This window comes from Balaenoptera physalus (genome assembly GCF_965194825.1).
Source record: "Balaenoptera physalus genome assembly, chromosome: 9".
NCBI lineage: Eukaryota > Metazoa > Chordata > Mammalia > Artiodactyla > Balaenopteridae > Balaenoptera > Balaenoptera physalus.
Genome location: NC_138888.1, coordinates 102,430,805 through 102,454,137, shown reverse-complemented (window position 1 = coordinate 102,454,137; position 23,333 = coordinate 102,430,805). Strand labels below are relative to the sequence as shown.

At 40.4% G+C, this 23,333-nt stretch overlaps 1 protein-coding gene across 3 annotated transcripts in view; it reads left to right on the top strand.

Moving 5' to 3' along the window:
- The window catches only part of ADGRB3 (adhesion G protein-coupled receptor B3), a 793,357-nt gene that overhangs the window by 333,863 nt on the left and 436,161 nt on the right, over positions 1-23,333 (top strand). For all 3 annotated transcript variants that reach the window (XM_082474137.1, XM_082474138.1, XM_082474139.1), the window contains 4 exons: positions 2,902-3,066; positions 3,531-3,695; positions 20,516-20,617; positions 20,970-21,076. In XM_082474137.1, the coding sequence (XP_082330263.1) occupies positions 2,902-3,066; positions 3,531-3,695; positions 20,516-20,617; positions 20,970-21,076 (539 nt within the window). The remainder of the gene's footprint in view (positions 1-2,901; positions 3,067-3,530; positions 3,696-20,515; positions 20,618-20,969; positions 21,077-23,333) is intronic.

The window sequence follows — 23,333 nt, the reverse complement described above, 5'->3', positions numbered from 1 at the left end:
TTTACCTTGTACAGGCACCTCAGAGATATCACAGGTTCTGTTCCAGATAACCTCAATAAGGTGAATATCACAGTAAAGTGAGTCACACCAATTTTTGGTTCCTCAGTACATATAAAAATTCTGTTTACATTAGACTGTAGTCTCTTAAGAGTGCAATAGCATTGTGTCTTTAAAACAACCTACAAACCTTAACTTTAAAATATGTCATTGCTAAAACATGCTGACCATCATCTGAGCCTTCCGCAAGTTGTAATCTTTTTGCTGGTGGAGCGTTTTCCTCCATGCTGGTGGCTGCTGACCGATCAGGGTGATGGCTGCTGAAGGTTGGGGCAGCTGGGGCAGTTTCTAAAATAAGACCACAGTGACGTTTCCCACATGGATTGACTCTTTCTTTCATGAACGATTTCTCTGTAGCATGCAGTGCCGTTTGATAGCATTTTACCCACAGCAGAACTACTTTCAAAATTGGAGTCAGTCCTGTCAAATGTTTGTGCTGCTTTATCAACTAAGTTTATGTCATATTCTAAGTCCTTTGCTGTCATTTCAACAATCCTCACAGCATCTTCACCAGGAGTAGATTCCACCTCAAGAAACCACATTCTCTGCTCGTCCATAAGAGGCAACTCCTCATCCCTTCAAGTTTTATCATGAGATTGCAGCAATTCAGTCACATTTTCAGGCTCCACTTCTTTTTTTTTTTTCATGTTCCCTTATTTTTTATTATTTTTAATTAATTAATTAATTAATTTTTGGCTGTGTTGGGTCTTCGTTTCTGTGTGAGGGTTTTCTCTAGTTGTGGCGAGTGGGGGCCACTTTTCATCGTGGTGCGCGGGCCTCTCACTATCACGGCCTCTCTTGTTGCGGAGCACAGGCTCCAGACGCGCAGGCTCAGTAGTTGTGGCTCACGGGCCCAGTTGCTCCGTGGCATGTGGGATCCTCCCAGACCAGGGCTCGAACCCGTGTCCCCTGCATCGGCAGGCAGACTCTCAACCACTGCGCCACCAGGGAAGCCCCCTTATTTTTTTTTTATGTTACTTTTTTTTTTAATTAATTTATTTATTTAGGCTGTAACGGGTCTTAGTTTCAGCATGCGGGATCTTTAGTTGTGGCATGTGAACTTAGTTGTGGCATGCATGCAGGATCTAGTTCCCCAATCGGGGATCGAGCCTGGGCCCCCTGCATTGGGAGCACGGAGTCTTACCCACTGGACTGCCAGGGAAGTCCCGATGTTCCCTTACTTTTATTTTTACTTAATTTTTACTTTTTATTTTGTATTGGAGTATAGTTGATTAACAATGTTGTGTTAGTTTCAGGTGTACAACAAAGTGATTCAGTTATGCATATACATGTATCTATTCTTTTTCAAATTCTTTTCCCATGTAGGTTGTTACATAATATTAAGAAGAGTTCCCCAAGCTTCATTTCTAATTCTAGTTTTCTTGCTATATCCACCACATCTGCAGTCACTTCCTTCACTGAAGTCTTGATCCCCTCAAAGTCATCCATGGGGGTTGGAATCAGTTTCTTCTAAATTTCTGTTAATGTTGCTATTTGGACCTCTTCCCATGAATCATGAATGTTCTTAATGACATCTAGAACGCTGAATCCTTTCCAGAAGGTTTACTATTGACTTTGTCCAGGTCCATCAGAGGAATCACTATCTATGGTGGCTATAGCCTTACAAAATGTATTTCTTAATAAGACTTGAAAGTCAAAATGACTAGCAGGCATGAAAAACAACATTAATCTCATTGTCCATCTCCATCAGCGCTCTTGGGGGACCAGGTACCTTGTTGATGAACAGTTATATTTTGAAAGGAATCTTTTTTTCTGAGCAGTAGGTCTCAGCAGTGGGCTTAAAATATTGAGTAAACCATGTTGTAAACAGATGTGTGTCATGCCTGCTTCTTTGTTGTTCCATTTATACAGCAGAGGCAAAGGAGATTCAGCATAATTTTTAAAGGCCCTTGGATTTTCAGATGATAAATGAGCATTGGCTTCAACTTAAAGTCACCAGTTGCGTTAACCCCTGGGAGGAGAGTCATCCTGTCCTTTGAAGCTTTGAAGCCAGGCATTGACTTCTCTCCAGCTACGAAAGTCCTAGGTGGTGTCCTCTTCCAATAGAAGGCTGTTTTGTCTGCATTGAAAATCTGTTGTTTAGAGTAGCCACCTTCATGCATTATCTTACCACTACAGCTTTCTTCATATTAGCAATAACGCTGTTTCACTTTCTTCATTCGTGTGTTCACTGGAGCAGCACTTTTAATTTCCTTCAGGAACTTGTCCTTTGCTTTCACAACTTGGCTACCTGTTTGGCACAAGAAACCCAGCTTTTGGACTATCTTAGCTTTCAACATGCCTTCCTCACTAAAACATAACCATTTCTGGCTTTTGATTTAAAGTGAGAGACGCGTGACTCTTCCTTTCCCATGAACACTTAGAGGCCATTGTACGGTTATTAATTGGCCTCGTTTCATTATTGTTGTGTCAGGGAGGCCTGAGGAGAGGGAAAGAGATGGGAGAACAGCCAATGGGTGGGGCAGTCAGAGCACACACAGCATTTCTCTGTTAAGTTCCCTGTCTTATATGTGCCTGGTTCCCCAAGGCAATGACAATATTAACCTCAAAGATCACTGATCACAGATCACCAAAACAAATATAATAAGCAAGAGAAAGTTCGAATTATTGCCAGAATTACCAAAATGTGACGCAAAGACTCAAAGTGAAAAAATGCTGTTGGAAAAACGACACCTGTAGGCTTGCTCCAGGCAGGTCACCACAGAACTTCAATTTGTAAAAAATGCATTATCTGTACAGTGCAGTAAAGGCATGCGTGTACTCTGCGTACAGCCTTCTCTCCTAGAAGACCTCCTCACGCTGTCTCTGCTTCTGCTTTGGCAGTTGATGGACAGTGGCAGGAGTGGAGCTTCTGGAGCCGGTGCTCCGTGACCTGCTCGAACGGGACCCAGCAGAGGAGTCGGCAGTGTACTGCAGCCGCCCACGGGGGCTCCGAATGCAGAGGGCCCTGGGCAGAAAGCAGAGAGTGCTACAACCCCGAGTGCACAGGTGAGGCCTGATGACCGCATTCGAAGGATGCCTGCACTTTAGATAATGTGACAGGATCGTGCCAGACGGTCGTGGAATCGTCAGGTAATTATACATTTCTAGTCAATGAAGCCGGTTGTACCAGAGCTCATCCTACTGTATGTTACATGAATAAAACAACAAGATTCAATAGATTCTTAAATTAGATGAAATTAATGAGATTAGATTAAATTTTGATGAAGTCTAGCACGGAGCTCGTATTCTTTACAAGTAAAGGTCAATGTCCATTTGCAGCTTCTGACAAACTTACAGAAACTTCTATTCATCACAATGCTCTACATTTGACCAGCAAGTTAAATATTTGTGTCCATTTGACTCATGGTGGTAGATTAATAAAAACTGAACAGTCATGGGCCTCAGATTTTCAAATCCCTAAAGCAGTGTGCACTGGACGACTGCCATTGACCTTGACGTATTTCTTGCAGCCAATGGTCAGTGGAATCAGTGGGGTCATTGGAGTGGGTGCTCCAAGTCCTGTGATGGCGGCTGGGAGAGGCGAATGAGGACCTGCCAGGGTGTGGCAGTGACCGGGCAGCCGTGTGAAGGGACAGGCGAGGAAGTGAGAAGATGCAGCGAGCAGCGATGTCCTGGTGAGTGAGCTCAGATCGTCCCCAGGGAAACACTTTGGTACCTGGGGGAAAAAAAGGATTAAAAACATTGTCATTGGTTAAAGGACGTATTTCCTCAATGGAAGTATTGCTAATAATAAGTGGTAATTTACTTCTTTCCATAATGTATGAGGTTTTGTCTGTTTATGTGTCATAGGCTGTGCCTTCTATACATTTTTAAATTATTTGCTGAAAAATGATGTTGAAAAATGTAATAACACCAAAGTAGGCATATTGAACAATAACACAGCTAGAAATTTTTGAAAGTAGGTTGGGGTACTGTTTTTTTTCACTCTTTATGAAATATTTGTTTACTGAGAACACAAAACAAGTTGCCTTAGATTATTTTACTAGAAATACAGAGACATCAGTGTGAGGTAGATTAGTAAGGAAATAAAGAGAGGAGGTTGAAACTCAGAAACTTGTTACTTCTGCTGTTAATCCATCCTGATGTGTGACCTTGGACACCCCAGTTTACTAGCCCTTGCCCCATTCCCACTGTGAAAGGAAATTCCTGTGAGGAAATCACTTTAAAATAACAGCATCACACCTTAATTCATAGTGAAAAAATGGAAGTATTGCTACATTGGAGCATTTTACATATGAGCATAGAAAAAAGAGAAGGTCAGAAATTGCCCAGATTATAAATCATATTATATTATAGGTCATATATTTTAAAAGCTCATTTAGAACAAAGACTCCTTCCTAAGTGTGTGTACATTTCATAAAATACTATCGGCACACTCAAGATTCAATAAATAAGTGAAAATTCGAATTTTAGAATGATACCATTGGCAAAATTTTATAAACATGCTGGAAAAGCTAATAGCATGGAATTTTAAAACTTCATAGCTGGGTATAAAGTTCTGAACTTAAAGAATTTGAAGACCCAGTTAGAGCCCTTGTTGCCACAAGTAACTCCTGTGGGCAAGCTCGCCGATCTTGGGCTATCTGGTCCTAGTGGGTGTGGTGACTTCAGCTGTTTGAGATTCCATTTCAGTTCAGGAAACTATGGATTTTTGTCTCTATGTAACATGACTACTGGGATTTAGAAAAACCAAGGAATAGTAAGAGCTATCCAGGGATCAAAACTTTTTATTTCTCCATATTTAGAATTCTAAAGACTTTTCATGGTTCAACACTAATAGCAACAGAAACTTGACTCTAAGGGTAACAGTATATCAGTGGTATTTTTTTAATTCTTAAAAAAGATCTAAAATTAGTTTTGTTAATCCTTAAGGCCATATGAATCCAGAATGATAAGAAGTAACCAGCACGCAGGACTCTGTTTAGAAGGATACCTATACAGATTAGCATCATGAAATTTCTGCTGTGCTGCATAAGAATTAAGAAGCATTAAACAAAAATATTTCTTTTGCCCAGGGAGAAATTTCACTGGAACAGTAGGCATGACTAAATAAGACCCTTTTAATATCTGAAGTTATCTGAACTAGTCTGAGCGTGCCAAGTTTCTTAACTGGTCCTTTAAAACTGACTTTTATCTGCATATATAGCGGTAAGATGGTGGTGCTTGCAATCAGCTTTATAAAGATTGCCATCTGCTGTTTGGAAAACATTTTACATCCCTATTTACAAAAAAGATATTATACCTTATTTGCTAAGTTTATTTGCTGGCTTTCGTGCTTTCAGGGAGACTGAAAAATTATCATATAAAACTGTAAACACTTTTTAGATTATATAATATATATATATTATTTTGGTATTAACCATAACATTTTCATTTTTCTCTTTTCAAAAATATGATTTGAAATCCCCTCAAGTATGTAAATAACATTTTTGAATTAAAATGAATTATTGAATCAGCTAAACAATTCACAAATTAGTGCTTATACAGGGGTAAAAAAATAAATATATGTACCAAGCTTTTGAAAATATATCCTAATCTTGCACCTTCATACAAATCACATTATCCATTAAAAATTATATGTGACTATTAATTTCAACAATGCTTTCTGCCTCTGTATAGAAATTTTATCAAAATAAAGGAGGTTTTTTACTTTTAATATTTATCCTTTAACTTTTCAATACACAGCCATGTCATCCCCAGATTATTTTATCAAGAAAGCGGGATTTATAAATAACTCAGTTTTCCACGGTGGACTTGATTTATATATTGGCTTTTCAACTCCGCACAATTGTTTCTCTGTAGTTAATATATATTCCTTTATGATTAGAGCATAGGTTTCCTAATTTCTGCCATTAGATTTCTCCAAATTTACACATTGACAATATAAATTGAGAAAACTTTCAAATTATCTTAACAGTTGCTAAGGCATTTTTTCTCGTTTTGTCAGTGATAAAGCCTGAACAAATGTCTCTTTTGAAACAATTTTTTTTTCTAGTATTATTTTTAGTACTGTTCTCTCTTAATTTTTCTTCCTCTTGCTGGAAGCAAATAAACTAGTATTTATTTTTATGCTTCACTTAATTTGGATACAAAACAAATTAATCAAGTTTTCCAAGAGACCCTCAGTTGTCAGGAAGGAGAAATGTAATATATGCAGATGTTTGGATAATTAATAAAAATAATGATTAATCATCTGGGTTTAATCAAAAGCTGTTATGACATCTACTAAAAATGGAAAATAAAAAATATTTTCCCATCAAGATTAGGATATTTCTTTCCTGGTAAATAGATAAAATGAAAGTATTAAAAAGGGCATCAATGATACCCCTGTCTTCATAAGAAAAGAGAATTAGAGGGATTAAAAAATTATTACTTTTTTTAAATACTGCTAGTTAAGGAATAGAGTAGCTACAAGGGAGATAATTAAGTTGCCCAATTTTTAAATTGGTCAACCTCACCAAATAATGATTTCATTGATCTCAATCTTATGGTACACCCAGGCTTTGAGGGTTAAAATAGTAGAAAGTTAATAGCACCCCTAATTATGTTATGTTGCTACAATGTGAAAAAATACTATTTTTAATCTTTCGTTTGGTTGGTTTTTCCCCCAATATTCCCCTGGTTAATATCATTCAGAAAGCAGAGTTGCTGGTGATTGGCCTACATTAGCCCAGGCTTCCCAGGGCCTCCCTGCTCTGCTCCCAGGGAAGGGCTTGCTCTTTCCAGAGCCCAATTATAGGATGTATGACTCTTTAGTCGTTAGCTGCTAAATTGGAACCTGCCATTCACAGGGAGACGTTACACTTAATTTATACATAAAATGTCCTTTTTGGAGTTACCATTGCTTTGTCTGCAAGTGGTAAGTGAAGCCTGCAGGTTAAATGTTCTGAGAAAAACTTTGAAGTTAGGGTGCCATACCATAAATGTGCATGGTAACAGCAACTTAGACCAGAGATGGAGCAATTACTGGGATACTGAACTCTAGATATTCATCCCAAGGGAAGTCAGCAGTGACGCTGTGGGCTCAGACTTGTCTTGCACATTGTGATGCATTTGTGTTGGAATTTGGCCCCCTGTAATGTGCTGACTATAAGCCCTCAACAGCCCCCCACCCCTCTGGAGTGACTGTCTCTGCAAGATTGCTCCGCAACAGAATTATGTCTTCTTTGGAGACCAAGAGAGTCGTTCATTTCGTTTCTGAGTAATTTTCCTTCAGTAGGAAGAAAGCATTACCATGCTTGCTTCCTTTGGGCTCCTACCTTCTCTGAGCGCCTCTCTGCATTGCCCAAGCTGTGCTTCTCAAACTTTAGTGGATGAATCCCTTTTAAAATCGCATCAAAAAAAAAAAAAAATGTTTAGGAATAAACCTGACCAAGGAGGTGACTTATATGCTGAAAACCATAAAACATTAATAAAGGAAATTGAAGACGATTCAAAGAAATAGAAAGATATCCCATGCTCTTGGATTGGAAGGATTAATATTGGTAAAATGGCCATACTACCCAAAGCAATCTACAGATTTAATGCAATCCCTATCAAATTACCCATGACATTTTTCACAGAACTAGAACAAATAATCCTAAAATTCATATGGGACCATAAAAGACCCACACTTGCTAAAGCAATCCTGTGGAAAAAGAACAAAGCAGGAGGCATAACCCTCCCAGATGTCAGACAATACTACTATAGTCAGACAAAAGCTACTATAATCAAAATAGCATGGTATTGGCACAAAAACAGACATATGGATCAATGGAACAGAATAGAGAGTCCAGAAATAAACCTGCACACCTACAGTCAATTAATCTACAATGAAGGAGGCAAGAATACACAATGGAGAAAAGACAATCTCTCCAACAAGTGGTGTTGGGAAAGCTGGACAGCTGACTGTAAATCAGTGAAGTTAGAACACACCCTCACACCATACACAAAGATAAATTCAAAATGGCTTAAAGACTTATTATAAGACATGACACCATAAAACTCCTAGAAGACAACATAGGCAAAACATTCTCTGATATAAGTCATACCAGTGTTTTCTTAGGTCTGTCTCCCAAGGGAATAGAAATAAAAGCAAAAATAAACAAGCGGGACCTAATCAAACTTACAAGCTTTTTCATAGCAAACCATAAACAAAACAAAAAGACAACCTGCAGACTGGGAGAAAATATTTGTAAATGATGAGACCAACATGGGCTTAATTTCCAAAATATTCAAACAGCTCATACAACTCAATAACAACAACAAAAAAATACAACCCAATTGAAAAATGGGCAGAAGACCTAAATAAACATTTCTCCAAAGAAGACATACAGATGGCCAATAGGCACATGAAAATATGTTCAACATCGCTAATTATTAAAGAAATGCAAATCAAAACTACAGTGAGGTACCACCTCACACCAGTCAGAATGGGCATCATCAGCAAATCTACAGACAGCAAATGCTGGAGAGGGTGTGGAGAAAAGGGAACCCTCTTACACTGTTGGTGGGAATGTCAACTGGTACAGCCACTATGGAGAACAGCATGGAGGTTCCTCAAAAAACTAAAAATAGAACTACCATATGATTCAGCAACCACACTCCTGGGCATATATCCAGACAAATCTATAATTTAAAAAGATACATGCACCTCAAACTTTAGAGGACAAAAGAATCACCCAGAGGGCTTGTTTCTTTTTTTTATTATTTTTTAATATTTATTTTATTTATTTATTTGGCTGCACCCGCTCTTAGTTGTGGCATGCGGGATCTAGCTCCCCGACTAGGGATCAAACCCGGGCCCCCTGCATTGGGAGCGTGGAGCCTTAACCACTGGACCACCAGGGATGCCCCCAGAGGACTTGTTAAGACAGAGATTCATGAGCCAATGTCCTCTGCCCCAAGGTTCTGATTCAGTAGGTCTGGTCCAGGCCTGGGAACCTGCATGCTAACAAGCTCCCAGATGATGGTGATGATGCTGCAGATTACCTCTTGGGTTGCAGCAGCCTCGAGTATAAGTAAGTAAGTAACTAACTAAATAAATATTAGTGATAAAACTCACAAAGAGTGGAAAACAGTTCTCCACCTCAGCTCCACTGTTGAAAGTTGAGATATCACCTGAATAAGGCTGCAGAATTTTGTCTTATCCACACTTCTTCATAAATAAGGAGAGATTGTTTCTGGAATCAGTTCATAATGAAAATACAGACAATGCATGTCAAGTCTCCCTACCCAACTCTTGTTTCAACCCAAGTAAAACAGAAAAATAGGGCAATTAACTAGCCGCGGTCGACGAAGTAGGATGGTTTAGGCAGAGCTGCTCGGTTGTACAGCACTAGTGCTCCTGTTTTGTGGGCAGCAGGAGGTGTGTCACTGGGACCTGTCTGATGTGAGGCTCTGCCCCACCAGGACACAGATCTTCTGTAGCAGGAGTGAGCTTTCACTGCTCCATCCTCCAAGGCTCTGAGCTACTATACACACACAGGTGGATAATATCTGGGCTGGGTGTCAGGGAGGAGGATGGGGTCTGAGCTCACATCGACTTAAAGTTCTCCTCAGTTCCCAGTTGGAGGAGTGGGGAATTAATTAATCACTATCAATATAAATATTTTGTCTCTGTTAGAGACAAGTTAAAAAGTTAGGCTTCTAAATTGTGTGGACCACCGTATTTTAGGGTTAAACGTAATCATTCTTGGAAACCCAAATATGTAAGTGTAAAATTTACATATTTTAAAGAGAAAAAAAAGCATACTGGGCTTCCCTGGTGGCACAGTGGTTAAGAATCTGCCTGCCAGTGCAGGGGACATGTGTTTGAGCCCTGGTCCGGGAAGATCCCACATGCCGCATAGCAACTAATCCCGTGCGCCACAACTACTGAGCCTGTGCTCTAGAGCCCGCGAGCCACAACTGCTGAGCCTGTGTGCCACAACTGCTGAAGCCCGAGCTCCTAGAGCCTGTGCTCTGCAACTAAGAGAAGCCACCGCAATGAGATGCCTGTGTACCGCCACAAAGAGTAGCCCCTGCTCAGCACAACTAGAGAAAGCCCGCGCGCAGCAACAAAGATGCAGCACAGCCATAAATAAATCAATAAATTTGTTTAAAAAAACCAAAAACAGCATACTAGTCTCTATTGAAATATTCACATACAAGTTGGCACCTGCTTTACCTTTTTGATTCCAGACCACAAGACTATTCACTACTAGTGCTTTATAAAAGCTCCTATTTCATTAGAATTGCTATTAGTTTTGCTGTCGGCTGTTATATGTATACCCTGTAAGGAACTATATTATTACCTGTTCAGTTTCAGAAGGTTAAGGCAAGTGTTTCACTGCACATTTTTGGACATGGCAAGTAATGTCACACCCACACAGTTCATACCAGCCGTTCACCTGAAACCAACCACTGAGTCCAGTGGTGGCAGTACGTGGCACTAGGGACTGACTTTTCTCCTCTGCAGTGTCCTATCTTTTCTTGCTAAGTCACCTCAGATACATTCTAAAAAGCAGGGAAATAAATTAGAACTTGAAGGTACCCCATAGGGAGAGAAGGTACCCCACCTGGTGTTTAACCAATCTCCAGGGAAGCGTCCCGTCCTCACGAAAAGCTGGGGTTTCCTGACCTGCTGCAGTCCGAGACTCTACGGCAAATCAATTCAGCGTTAGAGGCAGAATTAAGGGAGAACCACTGGGCTCTGACATAATCAGTATATATGCCAGATAGTACTCTAGGCCTGCTAGTCAAACCCGTTGCTATGGAAATAATTATTATCATAATTCGCCTTATCAGATTGCTCATCAGATGAAGCTGGGAGAAAACTCGCACAGCTTCTGCACAGCAGAAACTTAACACGCAGTTTGTTGTAATCCTGTATGACTCTACCTTGACCAGTTTAGAAATATTTGGCTACATGCTGATCATTCGCAAATGGAAACACAAAATTTAAGCAGCACGTTTTACCTTTTTTATTTCTTCCTTTCAGTCCACATTGTTTTGAGAGTAAAAATAAGCATATTTTAAGAGCCACTTAATTTTTTTTTTTTTTTTTAATTTTATTTATGGCTGTGTTGGGTCTTCGTTTCTCTGCGAGGGCTTTCTCTAGTTGTGGCAAGTGGGGGCCACTCCTCATCGCGTTGCGCGGGCCTCTCACTATCGCGGCCTCTCTTGTTGCGGAGCACAGGCTCCAGACGCGCAGGCTCAGTAATTGTGGCTCACGGGCCCAGTTGCTCCATGGCATGTGGGATCTTCCCAGACCAGGGCTCGAACCCCCATCCCCTGCATTGGCAGGCAGATTCTCAACCACTGCGTCACCAGGGAAGCCCCCCACTTAATGTTTTTTAGTGAATAAAACGAACATTAATGCAATTAGTAAACTTCTTTTTGGGTTTAAGGTTTCCCAAGACACTAAACCTGAACGTTAGCCCTTGGCATTTCTCATCCCCACTTATTTTCCTCCCCTCACACATCCTGACCCATGAATGGCCCTGAGATCCTGCCCCTGGGCTTTGGTTGCTTCCTGTCTCTCTCCAGCTGTCACCTGAGTGAGAACTGTCACCTAACAGACCTTTCCAACTGGGGTATCAAATCAGACCCTTATGCCCCCAGGGGAGCTTTTCTGTCTGAAGTTCTCCCTCCTTCTTTCCAACCTCTTTCCTAGTAGGGAAGTCCACCTGGGTCAAGTCTTTCCTCCTGGGGCCCTGCTTTCTCCTGCCCCGGCCACTGCCTTCCAGCGGAAAGAGTCTGGGGAGTGTGGTCAAACCAAGGCTGGCTTGGGCCTCATTGTCCTGATACATTAAATGGGATAATGATACAGGCCCAGGGGATTGTTTCAAGGATGCAGTGATAGAACACTCTAGACTAGAGTGATTAAAGTGCAGTCCAAGTCTTCTATGTCCATTACCCATATCATGACATCAACCCCACTTTCTAATCTCTTCCACACAGGTTCTTATCTGATGATTCTCCCCTATTCATGGCCTTAAGTCATGTGACTCGCTCATTAAAAAACTTCCGTGGCTTCTGGTTCCCTGCCCGATTCCGTGCATACTGAGATCCGGGGAATAGTAGTGTCCCCATCAGTGGCTCATTTATACATATGGCAAATCTCTGTATGTAAAGCAACCAAGCAGACGCAGTCTCCGGTTCCTGGATCGAGAGGCACGTATTCTGTCCCTTCTCTGTTGCTTGCCCTCCTATTCACCTGGACTCTCCTAGGGTCCCGGGCCCTCATCTTCACCTACTGAACTAGGAGCATCTTGGGAGCCCAAGACATTAGAAGCTGTCTTCTCACTTAAGCATTCTTTCTCCCACAACTTCATGGGTGCTTTTTCTTTTTTGAACGCTTATAAACTTGATTTGTGCTTCCCTTATGATATATTACTATTATATTTTATTTTATATATATATATATATATTTATATACCTCTTAGCTAGAATTCTAGCTTATTGCAAATGAGCTATATATTTTCACCTTCCAGATCCCCTTCTCTGCATTGACTGTAGCAGGTCCTTACATATGTGCCCTTTTGAATGTATTTATTCCATATCATAAAATCTATAACTGGACTAATGAAATCATCTGTGTAAAAGCATGTGAATACACTTCAAAATGACTATAATAGTAATACATTTTATAATCTTACTTTACTCTTTCAAAATGCTGTTAGATTACTTAATTAGAATTTGAATGGACATTTTTAGCGCATCTACTATTTTTATTTTGTAGTTAGAATTTGTGGCATGATCCTTCCTTCTTTAGAAACAAATCATTGAGATGTTGGGGGCAAAAAAAAAAAAATATGTAACTTTCTATAGCAAGTTACTCAGTTTCCCCAAATCTCAGCCCAGCTTATTCTTTTAGGCCAGAGCTCCTCAAGGTGGTCTCGGAGCCATTTTGTCGGGCTAGCATGGGTCCCAGGTTTGCCCAAATAGGGATTCTTAAGGCCTTAGGGCAGCTCACAAGACGGGAAGCCGTGGCCCGCGGCCTTGAGCCTGAAGCAGCCTTGCCCATCACCCTAATGTGCCTCCAAATGTTATCATTTACTCCATCTGCCATGACCTGGGGAAGGCCGTGGAGTGCTGTTATCCTCAGCAGTTCCTAAAATGATGTAAGAAGGCAAGTAAGCACAGCACAGACCTCACGGGTACTCCAGTATAAAACTTTGTCTCATGAAAAGATAGTTACTTAAGAGCTATTCCCCACAGTTAAAGTTATCTATCTTTTTAATTATTATTTAACTTTGCTAACAAGTTGGAAGTAGGGTGACCTTGTCTAAGTCAAAATATAGAATTTAAAAAATACTAATTCAGAATTTTGGGGTGCGTGTTATGTATAACACATTGTCAGACCAAGTACTCAAACAGGCAACCTGAAATGCACACTGTTCGCTAGGGAATTCAAAGTTCGTGGTTTGCTGACTTCCAGACTTGGAAACACATTTTTGCAAAATACTTACGTACTTATTTTAGTGCAACAAATGCTTAGAGATGGTGTAACATTCTCTGAAAATGGGCTGAGAGAGATGTTTGATGCCCTGAGGTCCACCACCTCCTCACTGAGCAATTTCTCTCTGCCTTGTTTTGCCCATGTTTATAGGGATGACAATAATTGCATCTACTTTAAAGGTTATGACAATTATTTGAATGAAAATATTTAATGTGCTTAGAAGATTGCCTAATTCATAGTATGTGTAAATATTGCTGTTGTAACGGTGTAGCAACTTGAGACTGATAACCATCATTCTCTATAGAAGGAAGGCTATTATGAAACACATCTGATAAACACCCCTCTTTTTCCCTTCAGCCTTATTAGTAGTGCCATGAAGTCTTCACATGTGTAGGGTCCACTGCTGAATTAGAGCTGTAAACTGTGTGAGCACAGAGGCTGAATCTGTCTTACTTACCTCTGTACCCCCCAGCACTGGGGGTTCCCAAAACATAAGAATTAATGAATTGCCAGCAAATGAAATTTGAAATATGGGGTCATGCATCCTGCATATTTTTTTCTTTTCTTTTTCTGCCTGCAGCTCTACAGTTTAGAATTAATTTCTCTTTAATGCTGAAATTCTAGCATAAGTGGTAAAAACTAATTTTCCACATCAAATTAATTTAAGCCCTGTATAATTTTTGCTATTTTTAAGAGACAGAAAATCAGTTTGAATAGACAGATTAACAGCTAATCACTAGGTAATTGCCACCTTGTTTTAAGGGCGCATGCTAACTACGTACTTGTGCCTTCAAATACAGTTGTATCTTACATATGGGTTTTTATATCTTTGCACTAGTGAGAGCAAACCGTGGGATCTTTCCGCTGATGAACAGAGTCGTGGTTCCATTTTGCTGAGGCATAAAAAAGCAAGTGCTTCATATTGCTACACAATAATACGTTTTTATTTTGAGCACAGCCGCGTGGCCTGAGCTAATTATACATTTTCTACTTTACAAAGTGCACGCAGGTAGCATTAAACAGAAAACAAAACAAAACAACACAAAACAACATTAACACAAATCTCTATCTCCAGCTTTTGCTTCCCTCCTGCGCTTCCGTGCCATACACCAGCCAGCTTTTTGATACCAGGATGCGCTCAGATAGCTCACACTCAGAACTGTTTTCAGCATCTTCTCTCCCAAGTCATATCCTCCCCGTGTGCTGTCGCTCAGGGTAGGGCACACCAGACTCTCTCCCTGGATACCTGAGTTTCATCTTTACTCCCTCTCTCGTCCTCACCTCCTACACCTGCCCTGGAGCTGAGCCCATCCCTCCTCCTAAACACATTTGGAATCCACCCACTTCCTGCAGCCACTTCCTGTGGTTCCACAGCCCTTCTTCCCCAGTTACACCCTTTCGATTGTCACAGGCCTCCTTGACGTCAGTCTCACTCGCCTGCAACCCACTCTCCAAACTGCCGGGACAGCATTCAAAACATGACATCTATTTCCCTCGCCCTTAAGTTCACACCTCTAGCTTACGTCGTCATCCTCACCCCCTCCTCCTCCTGCAGTGACCCACCTCTGTCCGGCCTCAGCTCTCCCAGGGGAGATGTTCCCAGTGCCTTGGATGGACCAGGCTCTCCTTGCCCTGGGTCTTGCCACGTGTGGTTCTCGAGGCACAGTTGCCCATCCTTGGTGGTTGACTCCTCCTTGTCCTTCACATCTCAACTTGGACATCCTTCTGGAAATCCTCTGCTGGCCTGCTCGCCCCTAAAGTACCCCTAGAGCAACCGGGACTCCTCTGGTCATAGTGGGAGCCTGACGGCACTGTAACGTCTCTTACTTCTGTGGCCCTCGACATCTTGGAGTTGAGAGGCTCTGTCTATTCCTTTTTTGTGCAGTACTTCCCAAGGAGACTGGGACATGATGGGTGCCCAAGTATTTGTAGAATGAATGAGTTCCATTCCTGCCACTGAGAAGACCCCAGGAAGCTTCTCACCCCTGGGGACTTCATAAACCTAAGATGGAAGAAAATAAATTGTCATTTTAATATCTAGGCTGTTTTGCTTTGGGTATGAGCAGAAATATACCTGTTTTCTGAACTAAATTTTTTTTTTTAAGATTTAATCTTCAAAGATGCCAAATCACCTTTGATGAAATATTTAAAGCAGCTGCGGGATTTGATATTCCTTCTAAAAAGCTGAAAATCCTGAACCGATTTGCAACTTTGAATCTCTGATTCCTCTGTCATCTTCCCTTCTTATCATTTGTGTACTGAGTTTCTATCTACAAGAAGCACGATGAATCCAAAGTTTCATGCATTTATAGAGGAGAAAACAAAGTTTGCTGACTTCTCTAGGTTTAAAACAATTACTGTGATTTGTTTTTTTTTTTTTTTTGGTCTGGTTAAAGTACCTCACATTGATTGTCACCAGATAAATGGGAATTAATACTTACTTGAGTGGTGTGGTTGGAAGAGTAACTGCTGAATCAGCTTCTTCCTTGACCGGTCAGGATGTATGCAATTCATACCAGGGGCTTCTGAACAGGGTCTCCTGGACCCTTACCAAGTCAGGCACAGCCCTACAAGGTCAACTTTTGTAAATATCCAGTACCATGGAAACCCATTTTGGCTAACTTTTAGGAAACCTATGGTAGCTAACTTCTCTCTCCTATTGCCCTTAAATGAAAATGACTACCTACTGCTGGCCTATTTCACACACACACACACACACACACACACACACGAGTCCTCAGTACTTTGCAAAATCATCCTCATTATCTGTCATCTTAAGCACTGGAGTCCTGGAAAAATAGATCTTCTGAACGTATTTGGTAGTTTTAGGGTTAAAAGCACATGTGTGTCTATAGTTCCCACTGTCATTTACCAGGACCTGTAAGTGCTATGTGCTGTTACGAACGAAGCAAAACAGAAAAAGCCCTGTCTTCCTGGCGCTCACATTCTAGCAGGGGCAGGCTAATAATAATACGACTAATAAATAAGGAAGGACACCGGGTAGCAGTGTACGGTGAGGGGTGTCTTGGAGAGCAGCTGGGGCAGAGGAAGGGCTGGGGTGAGAAGGCGGGATTCCAGAAGAACCTGAGGGCAGCGGAGAGGAGCCGTGAGGAGGTGTAGGGAGGGAAGGGGGAGGCGTGTCCTGGGCAGAAAGAACAGGTGCACAGGCTGTGGGGTGAGGGTCCTCCTGGAGTGGGAGAAGCCCCCGGGGGGCAGTGAGAGTGGACGGGGCGAGCTGAGGAAGGGGCCGGACTGAGGTGCCTTGTAACTGACGCTCCTTTCAAGGCTCAGCGTTGTACCTACACGGAAAGAAGAACCCTCCCCCACGTGGTACACCTTTAAAAAACAGTGGAGCGCTCACCCCTATCCTGCCTTGATTTTGAACCTTGAAATCAGTTCCAGGTGTGGGCCCGGTAAACTGTTCGCCCTGTTGGCTCACCCGTGCCATCTAGTGGTGAACGCTTGCAATTACCAGATTTTCTGACCCTAAGGTGGGCGGGGGCAGGGTGCTCTTGTGGGAATAACAATACGTGTCCAAGGGGGCGGGGGGGGGGGGGTGATGAATTGGGAGACTGGGATCGCCATGTATACGCTAATATGTATAAAATGGATAACTAATAAGAACCTGCTGTATAAAAAAATAAATAAAATTAAATTCAAAAATTCAAAAAAAAAGAAAAGAATTCAAAAAAACCCCACAAAAACAGATGAATGGATAAAGAAAAAAAACCAAAACAATACGTGTGGAAAGCTTTCTGAAAACATACAGGGAAATGAAGACCTCCGGGTGCAAATTGCTCCTTCATTGGCTTATGTCAAGCCTGAATCAGAAAAAAAACCCTGAAAGCTATAGCAACAAGTTTTATGAAATGTACTTCAACGTCAATGGAACTGAAGAAATTGTTTGAAAACAGAAAAAAAAGTACAAGTGAAATGAAAGATTACAAAGGAAGAGTGAATGAGGAAAACACTGAGCAGAAGTTGGATATAGATAAAAAGAATACTCAAGTGTCATAGTAATATCAGGTTAATTAATCAATTCTATAGAATTATATCAAATTAATTAATTTTATAGAATTCAATTATGGAATAAACTATGCATGATGCATTTTGTGAGTTTTAACATGTATTATAAGTTTCCTTTTCATATTCTGTAGTAGTTTTGGTTGACATTTACAGAAACACAATTATCATCTGTTCCAGTGTTGTCCAGTGGGGTAGCTTTTAAAATTTAAACTTACATTAATTCAAATAGATATATTTAAAACTCCGTTCTCAGTCTTGCTTGCCACATTTCAAGTGCTCGATAGCCACATTGACTAGACGTCACCGTACTGGACAGTGAAATTCCCACTTCCGTCACTGCAAAAAGTTCTACTGGATGGGCTAGTCTATTATATTGTTTCCTCAGTAAAACTGATGTACTCGACAAACATGTTCTGAACACCTACTATGTGCTAGACAGCTTAGCAGTTCCTTACAGCAGATTAAAGAGAAATAAAGTAAAGCATAATTAGTCTCCTAAAGGGCAAAATTTAGGAATTGAGGAGTTTCACACTGTAACCAGATGCTTTCCATCCATTGTGAGAAGAGATATAATACTTGTATATTCAATGACTGAGGTACCGAGGAAGGCCCCCCGGAGAATACACCATTTAAGATGTGTTTTAAAGATATACAGGAATATTACCAAAAACAAACAAACAAACAAACAGAAAAACAAGGAGGGGAGAGAGTATCTTAAGTAGCGGATATAGCTTTTGCAAAGTTAGGGAAGTGTAAATTGGTGTGGGGTATCTGGAGGGTGACAGTTAATTCTGTGTGGCTGGTCCATGGGACAGTAAATGTGAATCATAATTGGAGGGCGAGGTTAGGGCTTGCTGGAAGGGCCCTTTCATCACAGCAAGCACAGTCCTCTTTATCCCATCAGATAACTGGAGAACCATGGAAAATTTTATGCAGCAAGTTATGGGATTACTCTTCATTTTAGAGATTACTTTTTTGATGTGGCATAAAAGAAGGAAGTTGCTGGAGAACTGTAGCACTTTACACCCTGCATCCCACATGTAATTAAAAAATATATATTTGGAATCCGAAAAAAAATATCAATTCACCTCTCTGTGCCTACCTGTTTTCTCTTTTGATAAATGGGGCTAATAGTGTCTGACATAAAGTTGTTGGGGAAAGTTAAATGAGCCCATTCATGTACGACTGTTAATAAGGGCTCAATGCTATTACTGTTATTAAGGGTTTGAAATTACCTAAGGAAAGCATTTAACATGAGGAAAATGTAAGGGGTGGATGATTCTGCAAAGGATGCGGGGAATGAGACAGGCAGAAAGAATGGTCCAAGTGCTTGGTGGAGGCCTGAGAGAGAAGAGCTTTCTAAGACCCTAAAGAAAGTATTTCCAAGGAGGAGGGGGAAGTCAATATAAAAAGTACTGCAGGGAAGGTTTAGTGAGTGATGACCGAGGTGAGCGTATTGGGTTTGGCCAGTAGGAGATCACTGGTGGGTGAGGAGGGGACATTTATGAAGACGGGCCTGGTGAAGGTTGGATCAACTGCTAATCCACCCACCGAGCAAAGATTCCATGACTCGGAGACAGGAACCTATGGGTTTTCCTGAGAACCTAGATTTATATCCATATATAAATGTAAACTCAGCGTGAGGGAGATTATCTTGAAGAATCCAAGGTAGCAAAGAGGGTGTGCAGGAGTCAGGGTTCTAGAATCCAGTTCTGCTGATACCTCCACCAGCTCCATTGCCTTAGACGAGCCTCTTCTTTGGGGGCCCTGGTGCCCCCATCTGTAAAGAAGAAGGAAGTGGATTAGGTGATCTTCAGTGCCACTCTCAGTTCTGAATGCCCACGAGTTTCAACCACTCATCTTATTTCAGGTAATTATAAAGTGAATATTATTTCAAGATGGCAATGTCTCAAGCTGCATTCTTCACCTACTAACAACTGTAATGGGTCCTAATGAGGTCATACATTCTGAAGTAGAATTAGTATCGGTAGAATTAGATTAGCATGGGTTCAATAGTATATTGTCCCCAAAGGAAGAAATTGCTCCCTGGACATCACACTCCTGTATATATTAGATACTTGTTATTTTGTAGGTCCTTGTTTACTTACTAAAGGTATTTCTATAGCCATATAGTCATTAATGTATTCACTCAACTTTGAACAACTTCTGTGTGCCAGACACACTTTTAAGTGCAAGATACAGAGATGAGAGGACCCAACTTATCCCAGGCAAGTTGTGAGGACAAATATCAGAACGTATAAATGGCAATTCTGTGTGAAAGCACAACAGGAGTTCTGTCTGGAGAAAGGACTGATGTGTTCTTTCAGGTTTAAAACAACATAGACAGACCTTCTTCTTTCACGAATTCTTTGGCTTTCCATGAACATATTTCTGGTGTGCATCTGTTATTCTTGAAATTCCCTTTAACTTGCTTACCTCAGTAACCAAATGGAGCTTTTGAAAAGCATAAGGCTAAAAGATAAAATCTGTTAATTTTTATATAATGTAGTGTGATTGGCATCATACTTATATGAAGAAATAAAAAGTTACGTGTTTTTGCCCTTTATGTTTATTTACTCGTATCACCTACAGTTAATAATTCTGATATGGCTTTCAGTTTATTAGAAATCACTTTATTGTATGACATCCCCAAGCTTTATGAATATAGGTGAATACTGGAAAGATTTTTATGTATATGCTTGAATATAATGTTCAATTTATAGGCAAATCCAAATGACCTTTTTAAAAAGCCTGCACAGTAAACACTTTCCAAAGAAAGTACATTTCTGTGAGGATTTTGTAGATAATGAAATGAAAGCTAGTGGTGTTTTGTTTCTGAAGACATCTCTGACATTTCAGTAAACAATACACTTTTAAGAAAGGAAAGCTCTCTGCAGTCACAGAGGTGCGTTTCAGGATTGCCTATTGCCAACATTTAAAAAATAAACACCACCGGCATTCAAGTCCCTCTGTTCTAAATTGCAGCACCTTATGAAATATGCCCAGAGGATTATCTGATGTCTATGGTGTGGAAAAGGACTCCAGCAGGAGACTTGGCCTTCAATCAGTGCCCAATGAATGCCACAGGTAATGTAGGATGACCCTCTAAAGTTGACCACCCACTAATAGCAACATGCTGTGTTCCTCACCATGCTTTGTCCTATGTCCAAAAATAAATCTGTCCAATAAGCAGTTAATAAAACAATTTTAGTAAAGGGCTTCCTAAGTGGAGCCAACGAAGAGACCTGGAAAATCTTGATGATGCAGTGGTTTCTCAGTGTGACTAATATGCATTGTAAAAATAATCAAAGTAACAATTTCACATGCATGTTTGTTAAAAGCGCGAAAATGTACGAACCCAGGTTTTCAGCCTGCCTCCCAGTTCTGTGTCGCCTCCCAGCCTCCCTGTCATAAAGCTCTCTGTTTTTGTGACTCGCAGGCACCGCTAGCAGACGCTGCTCGCTCAGTCTTCACGGAGTGGCCTTCTGGGAACAGCCGAGCTTTGCAAGATGCATATCAAATGAGTACAGACACTTGCAGCATTCAGTAGGTGCAAAAGCCAGCTTTAGTACTTGCTCTGTTTATTTTTTGCTAATGATCGCTGTGTGAGAATTTAATCTTCTGCTATACAATCAAATCAGTAAAATCTCTGAAAAAAAAATGCCTGAAGGAAAAAAGTCTGTGCTAGGAAGCTAATTTTTATGTCAGTGCTAAACTGTTTTGTTCCTAGGGTTTGGGTTTTTATGGATCCTGCTATTTAAATGAATGGATTCCTTGTCCAATGAGGGAAAGGCGTGAATAAAATCTGCTACTCAGGCTTATCTATAAGAGTTAAACTATGTATTATGATTGGCACAAATCTGTGTTACATAGTACATAAGACTTATTTCAAAATACCATACATTTTAAAATTAAATTCTTTAGTACTTTAGTAGATGGGAAATGATAAAGCTGTGTCATGTAGGTATCAAATTTCTCACTGCATTTTGACATTAAGACACCAAAAAAAAAAAAAAAGACAGCGTTATTGTATCAGAGAAAATTAGCTGCTTGCAAAAGATTATATGGGACAAATTTTCAAAAATAGCCCCTCTTCTCCCACACATCATTGAATTATTCACAGAGTATGCTGTATGAATATTTCGAGCACAGTTAAGTGTCACTTGGTATTTTACGAGTGCAAGTCATTGTCATTCTCGGAGACTGTTGTCATTCATCCTGACAGTCGAGAGAGCTTCCTGCGTGAACAAACATCGCGGGGCTCAGAACAAAATACGAGCCGGAGCCGCTGGAGAGCCCAACGTTGGCAGGGATGCTGTTCAGTTAAGAGCCTTGAAGTTTTGTTGTGCTTATGTTTTCTTTCCATCTTCTTACAGTTGCTCACAAATAAGCCTTATTCTTAAAAAAAAATCCTAAAGAACATTCTTGTTTGTGGATGGAGAAGTAGCTTGTACAATAAGAACGCTTCTTAGTGAAGTAAATGTATTTGATTATCAGAAAAACAAAAAGCACATTTTAAAAACATCTGAAAACCAAATGCTGTCTAGTATGCTTACTGACCAGATCAGTCAGTAAACTGATGATTATTTGGCTACACAGACCCTTATTTCTATTATTGTGTGTATGTACATTCATATATATATACATACATGTTATTGTATATATATACATAAATACTGATTACACACAAATGCATATGTTTAATAATATATATTTATGTGCATATCAGTATTTGGTGATATTTGGCTTCACTGAGCCTTATTTCTGTCAAAATTGAAATATTTCAGAATTAAATATATATATATATAACCAAGACTTTCTTATGAATTTAATTTTTAATGAATTTTATTTTCCCCTAATTTTAGACATTCGACTCTGTTTACTTAATCTTAATAATATGCAATTTAGTTCTTGTTTATTCATGGTAATAAATATGAGAAGAATTGCATGGATTAAGTAAACCATAGGTCAATTCTTATAAATTTGTTAAGAATGAATAATATCACTCTTTGGCAGAAAAGTTTTCCTTCCTAAATTCAGTGTTTTGCACAGTAGTATTTAAATGAGTCTGCGTTCTGCGAGTACAAGTCATCTGATAATGGAGAGAAACAGAAACGCTCAGTGAAACAGGAGAGATGGTCTCGGATTGTGAGTCGCATAGAAATCACGCAGTCAGTGCTAGGACAGCCGATGTGTCCTTGCCCGTGCTGACTTGCAGACAGAAATCAAGTGCGTGATTTTGTAGAAAAAGGAGCAGCCTCAGGGCATTCAGCTTCCACAGAGGACCAAGCACTCATCTGGGCACTTTCACAAATTAACTTCAGTCCCCACCACAACCTGTAAGTGGGCATCCCTGCCCCAGGTTGAAGCTCCGCTGGGGAACAGTCCAGTTACCTGAGGCAAGGGTGAAATCTGCATCCCAGGTACAACTGTTCCAAAATGTAACCTCCTTTCTGGAGGCCTTACTCCCTCCTGAGCCTTTGATTTGAAATCCTCTGCCCTAGATTCTGGTGCTGGGGGCACCTTCTTCTGGTGGTGTGTCCTTCGGAAAAGTCATGTGATCTCACTCAAGTCTTGGCTTGCTATTTGCAACTGAAATCGGTAGCCTCATCTTAGCATCTCTGGAGGTTTTGAGGAAAAGTAGATGAGATACCGTATGTGAGATGTTTGCAAAGCAAAGAGGTTTGTAACTCTGAGGTATTAATATCTACAGGTAAAGAAAATGGGTTGTGTAAAAAAATTATCTCCGTAAGAGTCAAATTTTAGAACTCAACAAGTTACTAACTTGAACTCTTCATGTGGA